At 41.3% G+C, this 10,609-nt stretch overlaps 1 protein-coding gene and 1 non-coding gene across 2 annotated transcripts; one reads left to right on the plus strand and one right to left on the minus strand.

The window, feature by feature from the left end:
• Positions 1-483: 483 nt before the first annotated feature.
• On the minus strand, positions 484-10,597 carry LOC140925934 (uncharacterized). The gene is made up of 5 exons (XM_073375760.1): positions 10,507-10,597; positions 5,106-6,332; positions 4,669-4,773; positions 2,117-2,764; positions 484-1,151 (listed from the first exon to the last, which is right to left on the minus strand). Exons 2-5 carry the CDS (start codon positions 6,304-6,306, stop codon positions 484-486), a joined length of 2,622 nt encoding a protein of 873 aa, XP_073231861.1. The 5' UTR covers positions 6,307-6,332; positions 10,507-10,597.
• Positions 7,509-7,580, plus strand: Trnat-ggu (transfer RNA threonine (anticodon GGU)). The gene has a single exon. It is a non-coding gene; the product is annotated as a tRNA-Thr (tRNA).
• Positions 10,598-10,609: the final 12 nt, after the last annotated feature.

The raw sequence follows: 10,609 nt of genomic DNA on the forward strand, positions 1-10,609 counted from the left end.
TTTAGTTGAACGCAGGACCCGAACGCTATAATGTTAATCCTTTACTGCATTCAGATCCTTCGTCTCCCCCCCTCCCCAACTTTTTTTGCGCTCTAGATAAAACGTACACTGCGAGCGGAGGCTTCATTTTTGCGGTGTGGGCGTGGCCACCTAGTTGGTTTTATTAATGTTCATTTCTGCCAAACAAGATAGATAAGATGTTTGGCTAAAAGATAAACTAAGTCTTATGTATGAATAGAAATTAAAATAGCGAAAAACTTGTTTAACCGATTCCAGATGTAACATGATAAAAAAAATTTAAAAATTTCAAATGAACTGTATTTTTCTAAATTCATAATTATTAAACGTTTGGTTGTCAACATCTACTGTATCATCAAGCCAAATAGGCAAATAAGAGCAAAATCTAAATTTCACCACAGTTGCAGTTTCATTTGTTAATTTTTGCGAATTCTCTCCCTCAGTCATGCACTCTCAGTCAGTGGTTTAACACTGATTAAGATGGCCCATCAACATACCTGCAATTTTCGAGAGAAGCTTGTGACAAGCTCTGTATTGCTCTTCTTTTATAGTAGTTGTGAGTTTAACTTTAGCTAGACCAAACGTTCTAAGAAGTTCCGCTGTCACAAGGAATATTTGTGCCATTTCGTTAAGATAACCTGTGCTGTAGTCTTCCCACAGTCCTTCCAGGATCTCAAGAGAGCTACATTCTACCATGAGAATTAAACTTCCACTGGTAACATCCACAATAAGAGCGTTACGCACCCTTTCAATGTACTCAACAAACCCGTTAAACTCCTCTGGTGTTGATGGATCAACGTTCTGCAAGTATTTCGACGACATGAAATTCAGAACTTCCTGTGTTGAGGGGTAAACAGCTTTATTTTCGACATTTTCTCGCCCACGACTAGAAGTAATCTCCCCTCTGGGTGTTTCTGAGGTACCAATCACTACTGCCGCCCCCTGGACTTCTTCCTGAGATTCAATTGGGGCTAATACCTCTCTGGCCTCCTTTTGTAGACCTGCTGTGACAACAGTTTGCAGTTCATTTGAGTTGAAAGATATACGCGCAGTTTGGGTTTCCATTCTTGTAGACGCGTCTAGTGCGCCAAGGGTTACCATTTCCTCACAGTCAATCAGTATTGGAAGAACAGCTGTTAACATTAAAAGAAAATTATTGAAACTAACTTCGGCTTACCTTGATCATACTTTCTATTCTTCTATAATCCGATGACCATCTTCTTAAAATCACTAACAATCAATTGCCTTTTTAGTCCTTGTTTACTAACTGAATCACGAGGCGCAGAGGACTTTTGTTTGACCTTGATTAATCGCAGTTTTAAAATAGTGGTTGCGGTATATTAATATGATGTGTAACAGATCGAGAGAGCTGAAACGCAGGGGGGCGGGGGTGATCGAAATAACAATTGTGAATGGGTTTTTAATTGAGTGTATGATGTTCCCACGACAAACTTAATTCTTCTGGACCACGTGCTCTGGGCGAAAGACAGTTATGGGTGTATCTAATCGCGGTGTTACTACTTTCGGGCTGACCGTTACTGGTGGTACCGTTACTTTGGGGATTTAAAAGAAAAGTAAAAAGTAGATGTTACTTTCGGGTAGCCGTTATTTGCGAGGAGACCGTTACGTTCGGAATTCTACAGCAAATGGATATCATAACTTGGGATGAAACAATACCAGAGATAGGAGTATATAGTCTGTGGGAACATTCGCTAAAAAGCTAATTGCATTTTTATTGAATTTCGTTAACTTTCATTTGAATTATTTATTTCAGGCATTTTCTCGGCCCCACTAGTATCAGTGCTATAAATACTGCCGAAGGTAAAAAAGGACAGTGTTATTTCTACTACACGATTTATTATAAAAGCTTAGAGTCTATACGTGCTGGGATGTCTGCAAAACTAAAGGGGTTTTAAAAAGTGTGGAAACATTGCTAAATCAAATCGCCTTTTTCCATTGATACACAAGTCAAAGTCTTTCCTCGTTTAAAACCTAAAAATTGGCAGAACCACCACTGTTTTTTTTTCCAGTCTCTGGTGATTAAGGATGGTATCCCATAAAGACAACCGAGCTGCAAAAGGTCTACTGTATAGCATACCTGTCTCCTCAGAAGCTTTTTCACTCAAAAGTTCATTCAGCTTGTCTTTGATTTCGTCTTCCACCTTCTTCCACTGCTTGAGAAGTTCTCTGAAATGTTCCTCATCGAGGAATTCAATGTCCTGGTCTTTGATTTCATCAATGACATCTCCATAATCAGCTCCTCCCAACCTCACTAGTGTGTCACGGATATGCTGCCAGTAGCTACTAAATACAGTATCACTTATAGAGCCTTCCGTGGCATGTTTGGACACGGCGTTCATGAAGTACTTAATACGCGCAATGTCAGACCCGCGACTGGTGTCTGCTGTAAGAGGAGGTGTATCCCAGCCAGCGGGTGGAGGACGTAGATTACAGATTGTCCTTAGGAGCACAATCAAGAGGGGGATATCAAAGCTTGCAGATGACACTTCAGTGGGTGTGGCAGGGTACAATTTACTCCAATGAAATGAAGAAAGGACTCCTTTCTTTCGCAGTAACTGTAGTCTGGAGTGCACCTGGTCACGTTTCAACAATTCTCGAAGATTCTCTGGTGGAATTAAGCTATCAAATGTATCTCTTAGCACTCGCGAGCCTATGCTGATCAGCAGGCGACATAGACGAGAATAATTGGTTTTCCCTTCAGTGGACTTTGAAACTGAAGAGGAACCTACAACCAACAACAAGAGTCACCATTACATACAGTCCTAATTCTTCACACTGTCCAGTTAATATAAACAGTACTCAAAATTAAAACACGACGATAACAAGTCACTGTACAACAGTCAATTATATGACTTTTAGCTAGCCAGCGTAGCAGGCGCTTGAAAGTAGTGGGTGCAAGGAAGAACGGGGCGCGCTAGGGAGACACGCGTGACTTTGTTGCGCACCCTGTACTTTCTCGCTGACTTTAAGCAAGGACTACGGAAGCGTCCAGTACGGTGACCGGTATAAGTTTTAGCGACAGCAAATGAGTTTTAGCAACAGCGAATGTATCCTTTAGCGATAGCGAATTTATACTTCAGCGACAGCGACTGCAATTTTGCGACGACTGCATTAATTTAGCGAATATTGAAACATCCCGACGACCAGAAATTTGCGCTTTTTTAATCCTAATAATAATCGCAATTATTCCAACTCGCTTCCGTAGAACTTAATATTCTGTTTATGCACAGTGGGCGCGGCCTCAAGACTGGTGAAGGAAAAGCTAGAGATAGCCTGCGCAGCAAGCGTTTCCGTCAGTTTCTGAGCAAAGAAAGACCGAGGAACGGGATTTTCGGTTTTGGCCGCTCAAGAAATGGAACGAGAGCCAAAAAGTGAAAGATGGGGAGGGCGAAGGGAAGGAAAGAAACTCTTTCAGACAAACCCAGGATTTTGAAAACCTTGCTCGCCAGCGAACGGGTTCCTGATTGGCTTGGCTAGTCGAACATTACTGACATGTGTTGATCCAAGTCGTTTCATACTGAGAGGTCGTGACACGCATATGAATTATCTGCAATTATTGTCTTTGCCCTCTGATGCAAGCAAAGGTAACCAGGGCTCTGTGATAGTGCCGCAGTACGGCTCCAGTAAAATTACAGTGTTGTATCGGGTAAAAATACGATCCTAAAATTTGTAGGAAATATTTCCTTCTCCGAACAGATATTCTGGGAAACCGTCTCAATAACAGTAAAGACCATGGGCACCCAACGACTGTTTTCTGTAAAATATCTCTTCGGAGAAGGAAATATTTTCCTAGAAATTTCAATTACTTGAGGACGGCTAAAAATTTCTAGATGACCGCTCTATTCATGTACAATTTTCGAAGTTCATCTAATAACTCCCCAACGATTTCCTGAAGTTTAATTTTTCACATTTCACTCCCGGATTCAAAAATGTGATGGAGAGAGAAATCAGAAAAATTCCCACTTTCGTAATACGTTCAATTGCATCTTAAATATTCGGGAAAATAATACTGAAACCCTTGTAATTTATAAAAGGCTCATATTCCCCTAGGATGACCGAACAGGCACAAATTTTATATATCGCCCCGCTTAGAATGCATTTCTAGATATCTACAAGTACCCTGGCTAGCCTCAAAAGTGTTAGTTTCAATCTTTGTAGGAGGTAACCGTCGTTAGGTGCCGCTGAAAAACACTTAGCAATACACTTTTAATTTGTAGCTTTTTAGGCAAAATGAGATCCAATAATTTGTTCAGTGAAAAGTACGCAAATAGCACGTGTTCTCACATGCCGCATATTCTCTTTTTCTTTTCTCTCTCTCTCTCCCTCCCAACCCCTCCACCCACTTTTTTGGCAGATTCGAGAACTCTAGAAGTTTTAATGTTCTTGAACATACGCAGAAAGAGCGAAATCCTAAACCAGTTCGAGACAGACCAGAGCCAGCCGCTCTGCTTTGGCGGTATGTATAAGTCATGCAAGTGAACTTAGTTATCGTTCATCCACGCTAATTCAAGCATGGACGCCCGATTCAAATGATGTTAACAATTTTACTGAACAAAAAAAACTTTTGACCAGCAACACCATTCAAGACTAGTATTATGACGTATTACGCTGATAAGTCATCGGGGATACCTTCTGGGTCTGCAGTTGTCCCCTCCGTTCGCTGAGAAACTTTATCGGCGGATGGAGAAATTCTGCGTTTTGTTTCTGAAGAGCTCTGGTAATTTAAAAGAGCATCTGTTGATAAAAAAGAGTACTAATGTAACAACAGGCTGTTTTTGGTGAATGCGGATGTATGAAATAATCACATAAGCCAGTTAACTGGGGATAAATTACATCATAGATGGATTGGGTCAATATTACTTTCGTGCGTTTGCCCAAATGAAACATAAAACTTTGTAAAGGCCTTTTTTCACGATCTCACCCGGACAAAAGGGCAGCGGATATTACTCAAATTTGGTTTTGTCTGGAGTGTATATTTTTATTTCTTCTTAGAGTCCACGTCCTGTTATTCATTTTGCAATGTATAAATAATTTTTTTTCATAAGAAAGAAAATTCACATTCATACCGTAAACCCAACTGATCATCTTGTCAACGAGATCTTTTATCTGTTTGGCCCAGTTGTATTTCTTGCCATACGATTCGCGCAGGGTTTCCGCTTCCTCAAGACGACTTCTCCTGTTCTTGACCCAGATTGTTTTGATAGCAGAGGTCCAATCCACCGGTTCCTCTGAGTTCACTACATATGTTGATCCAAACGGTACACTGAGTAAAGCTTCTCCAAAACCGGAGTTGCGGCTGACGAGAACAGGGAGACCAGCTGACAAGGCCTCCAGTCCTGTCAGTCCAAAGCCCTCTGTTCTTGAAGGCATGACAACAAGATCCACTTCTTGAAACAAGCGCCTTAGACTCTCTCGATCTTGAACAAATCCTCTTACTCTCAAGCGACTTGGAGGGACACCACATTCGGTAAACCGTTTTGCTATTTCTTCGTGTTTTCCATCTGGAGCCCCAACAAAGACAAGACGAGTATCTTCTAACTCAGCAACCGCTTTCCCAGCGATGTCAAATCCTTTCAATTCGAAATCCTCTACGTCTCCACGACCAAACACCAAGACACTGCTTTGAAGCCTTTCGCTAGGAGCCTGCTTCACAGCCACAAATTCTTCAAATACTCCCGGAGTGAAGTCAAAAACATTGTCATCTTTTTGGCAGCTGCGAAGATAGGAGCGAAAGGCCTCGCTCAACTTGGGGCCAACTCCAACAACATGATCCGCCATTTCACACAGTTCTACTTCGGTCCTGTGCTTTTCCTCGCCTTTTGAAATTGGATCTGAATAGTTTTTGAACATTCCAAGTTCCTCTGGATCTGTGTGCACCACTTGAACCCATTTGCACCTTTTAGATCTTTTAATGATTTGTGCCTGTTTACCGAGTTTAACTCCATGACCTACGATAATGTCGACTTGTAAATCTTCAGGCGGAAAGCAAAGCCAGTCCAGTTGCTCAAAGCCAGACAGGGGGGTTGCCTCAACGATCTTTACGTTGTGCCTCAGGGCTAACTTCTTGTCCTCTTGACTGCATTGTGGTAAAAAGAAAGTGATTTCCACTTCAGAGCATTTGGCCAACTGAATGGCTAACTCTCTGTTTATGGTGGAAAGTCCCCCTTTACTTGATCCCCATTCAGAAGCCAAAATTGTGACTTGCACTTTGCGGGAATCATCTACTCTGCAATCCCGTGAATCAGGTTCCCGTAAAGAAGATGCCATCGCCAAACATTAAAGTTGTCATGCATCTTTATGAAAAGGAAACATAGAGAGTTACTTATGACCATCTGGGAATGTAAGGGTACCCTCAGGTAATGCAAAAGTGTTTGGTTTGTTTAACGCGTTTCTGGTTCAAAAGGCTGGGTTATTCCAAAAGGTTTATCTGCTGAACATGCTGATATTATTGTTATTATTATTAATATTATTATAAATAAATAAATATTGATCCCGTTTGTTTGAATGACTTGAATCTGTTGGTAGTTGTAGATATCAGATTCATCTCTGCATTCCTGCATGGGAAATGAACAGCGAATTCACACGCGAGGTTGTTAAGAAATTTCTGCCCAAGTCAGTCGGGCGTGGGTTTTCAGAAAAGTGTGATGTATCAAAACTTTACCCTCCCCCCCTAAAATAATTACATATGAAAATTGTATCCCCCTCCACCCCCTTGGCAATAACAATTTTTCAAATGCACCCAAACCCCCCTCCTCCAACCCCTTCTGGACCAAGTCTCTTCTTCCATCCTTGGGCATTGATTTCATAAGCTATAAGACACCGGTTGTTGGCAGCGTAGCGTGAGACTTTGAAGGTGCACGCAGGGGAAGAAAAGTTAGCGCGACATAGGCGCTCCAACCTGGGGGAGTCTGGGGGCATGCTCCCCCACAAACTTTTTAAATTGGGGTCTCGGAAATGCCATCTCCTGCGTTTTCTTCTGGACATTTTCAGTAAATAAAGACGAAGGACATTGCAGTAATAGGTTGTTTATTTTACCTATCTATCTCCGGGATAGAATTGGGGTTGGCTTGGTCAAAAGTGAAAATGAAGAAATGATCGTCGTAGTGAAGGCAATTTATGCAATTGCGTAAAGAAGCCTGAAAAAAATTCAGGACTTCAACGAGGTTTGAACCCGTGACCTCGCGATATCGGTGCGATGCTCTATCAACTGAGCTATGAAGCCACTGACGTTGGGAGCAGGTCAATTGTGAGTTCATATGTTAATGATATATGAAATAAATCATATATGAACTGCGGAAATGAAATAAAAATGCAGAAATGATCGTCGCAGTGAACGCAATGTATGCAATTGCGTAAAGAAGCATCATTTCATTTCCGCAGTTCATATATGATTTATTTCATATATCATTAACATTCACTTTTTTCACGGGAACATATGAACCCACAATTGACCTGCTCCCAACGTCAGTGGCTTCATAGCTCAGTTGGTAGAGCATCGCACTGGTATCGCGAGGTCACGGGTTCAAACCCCGTTGAAGTCCTGAATTTTTTTCAGGCTTCTTTACGCAATTGCATAAATTGCGTTCACTGCGACGATTATTTCTTCATTTTCATCTCATTTCCGCAGTTCATATATGATTTATTTCATATATCATTAACACTTGGCAAGAGAGGATAGAGGGGACCGAGAAGGCATCCCCCATACACACCCTATTCCATAGGTTATTCGTCTCGAGTTATTTTTAGAATCGGGATAAAGTTACCTCGCGCGCTGCGTGGATGTGTCGTGGAGGTTTCGCATGACTAAACGCCGTGCAAAACATGTCGGGCGAAAGGCAATGAAAGTGTAAAGAGATCGAGAGCATTCCTGAATATTGAAGCGAAATGAGACGGCGCTCACCTGGGAAAAGGGAATCGCTTGACTCTTTGACAACACGTGGAATCAGTTTAACTCGAAGTTGTCGTAACATCAGTGCTTTAATAAAATGAGAAATTTCGCCGGTCTATTGAAACCGGTCGTTTGTACAATAAAGCAAGTAGGGCCCCAAGTATTATTTTTGTTGAATAATAAAAGACTAATAAAAGAATAAATATCAAACCAGAAATTGCTCTCTTCAAACTGCAAATTATAAATGATCCTGAAAGAATATTCAGTGTGTTAAGGATTTCCCTGCTGTACTGTTAGCTCTATACAAGAGAGGAAGGGCGATTCTTTTTTAATTTCCGTTTCGCGGACACAGCTTTAGCAGAAATCACTCTTTAGTCGTTTTCGTCGACAAAACGAATAGCAATATCGCTCTCCGCGTCTTCCGCCATTTTTTTCTTTGTCAATTCGTGAAGGACGCGTGGCTCTGAGCGTGGGTCATCCACGCGGAACACAATCGCGCTATGTGATTGGCTGTTGTCTAATCCCCCTTGGGATCTGTGGTCTTAAAAATAACTCGAGACGAATTAACTATGGAATGGGTGTGTATGGGGGATGCCTTCTCTGTCCCCTTTATCCTCTCTTGCACTTGGTCAAAAGTCCCAACCAAAGTCTGTGGCTTCACATTCGAATCCATTTCACTCCGCTTAATCAGTAAAAGGATAAAGGAAATCCTAACACTAAAACGCCAAAAAATGCGAAAAATATTTATCCCAATTTAATGATAAAAATGCTTTCAGGAAATTAAAAAATATTTTCCAGATTTTAGCAGTGTGCATTGGCATATGTGCGTACATGCACAATACATTCCTGGTAGGAGAAATAGCTGATAGGTTTCTGGGCCAAGCTTTATAGGGGTAACATTTTGTTGTTGACAAAGAACCGCCGAAGCACATTTCTTTCGTCTACTTTTGAAGGAAACGTGGATTTGCGTCAATCATAATATAGTTTGACAACTTTTACTCGGCATAGAAGGCCAGCCCTGTGTCTTAACATTTCGATCCCCCCCACATTTTGTGCATTTTCAAAATCAAGCCTCTTAGAAAATTGTACCCTCCCCCCCTCTGACCACCCCCCCCCCCCCCCCCCACTCCGGGACGTAATAAACGTACGGTCCCTAATCGTTGCAAATCAGCAACTTCAAAGCAGACACTGAAAGACTAACCTGTATCCACATGCGCAAATCATTTAACAGAAAGAAAGAAGATGGGCTCCGAAAAAGCAAACGACGGGAGGAAATTGAAAGCGAAAAAGGGAGTAGTCAGGGTTTTCGAAAAGGGAGGATAACATCATTGTTAGGAAGAATTAGTCACGCCAGGATTCTAGATCACGCAATCGATAATAAATTTTACACAAGGAGATCATCACAACTTTTGTTAATTACAGTCTGTTGTTAACTGAGAAGTTAGGAAAAAAGGTATCCGTAACTAAATAGAAAAATATTCAGCCCAGATAGTTTTGAGCTTCGATTTTATGGACTGCAAATCTCCACTCCAGTCAGAGGAAGGCCCCAGTCATTTGAGGACATTACAGTTGACTTTTGCAGAGTATTTCATTGCTTTTGTGATTATCTTCGCATGGCTTAGTGTAAACGTAGATCTGATTTCATTACAGTTGTCATTAGGGCCACCAACGTGACATTTTTTCTTGAACGGGGAAAACACCTACAAAAATTTTGTCCATAACACTCACATATCGGACAGGGGCACGAAACGACGCTTTCCTCCTAAATGCATTGCAAACACTTTTTAGGCTATCCAGAGTACTTTTGGATCTTTAGAAATACACTCTAATCACCGCTTAAAATTTATCTCTGTTCGGTCGTCATCTTAGGGCAACTGGACTGTTTTCGAAATTACCAGGGCTTCGGTATCATTTTCCCAAAAACTTTAGATGCAAGTTAAAGTTTTACAACAGTGGGAATTTTTCCAATTCCTCTTTCCATCCCATTTTCGAATCCGAAAATTTTAGTTTCCTTTTTCTCCGAAAAATAGCATAACCTGGGGAGTGAGGTGCGAGCAATTAACCTTCAGAACTGCATGCAAACTGTCGTTGGTTACATGCCCCCTTTCGGAATCCTTTGCAAACGTAGATTAACCGCTAAATCTACCAGTATTTAACTTCTTGGATTAGAATTCAAATAACTGTTCAACTGACGTCAAGGACAGAGTTTACCAGCGACTCACAAACGCGTATACGGAGTAGTAAATCACAACAAGGTAATCATGAGTTAACACGCTCCAATTCCAATATGGCCGGTCTACCCGACTGTTCTACAACAAATACCTTCAATGCCTCCAGGCTCGACTCGTGACATGATTTGTAACACGAAATACCCAAAACAATAAACAAACAGAGGTAAAAGAGTGGTAAAATAAGACCATAAAAAGCAGCTTGAAAACTGCAATTGTGTCAGACACGAATAAACCGTGAAGCCATAAACCAGACGACATTCAAGATTCATGTCCATACCGCTCAATTTCTTTTTTACATTCGTTTAGACCTTGAAGAATTATTGAAGGATCAAGATCTTTAACACTAACCTGTATCCGTGTGTAGCAGAATTTGTCAAATGAAAGCACACAGCAATTGACTGATAAAGGGAAGTGTTGCCCTTTCCCACCAAAATCCCAACTCAGACAAGTG

The sequence above is a fragment of the Porites lutea genome, chromosome 2 (assembly GCF_958299795.1).
Source record: "Porites lutea chromosome 2, jaPorLute2.1, whole genome shotgun sequence".
Taxonomy (NCBI): Eukaryota; Metazoa; Cnidaria; class Anthozoa; order Scleractinia; family Poritidae; genus Porites; species Porites lutea.

Excerpts from the sequence above, each read along its gene's own strand:
- LOC140925934 (XM_073375760.1), bottom strand. The coding sequence starts at position 6,306 with ATGGCATCTTCTTTACGGGAACCTGATTCACGGGATTGCAGAGTAGAT. Across the intron at positions 4,774-5,105 it reads GATGATCAGTTGGGTTTACG|ATGCTCTTTTAAATTACCAG; the intron begins GTATGAATGTGA and ends TTTTATCAACAG. Across the intron at positions 1,152-2,116 it reads AAAAGCTTCTGAGGAGACAG|CTGTTCTTCCAATACTGATT; the intron begins GTATGCTATACA and ends TAATGTTAACAG.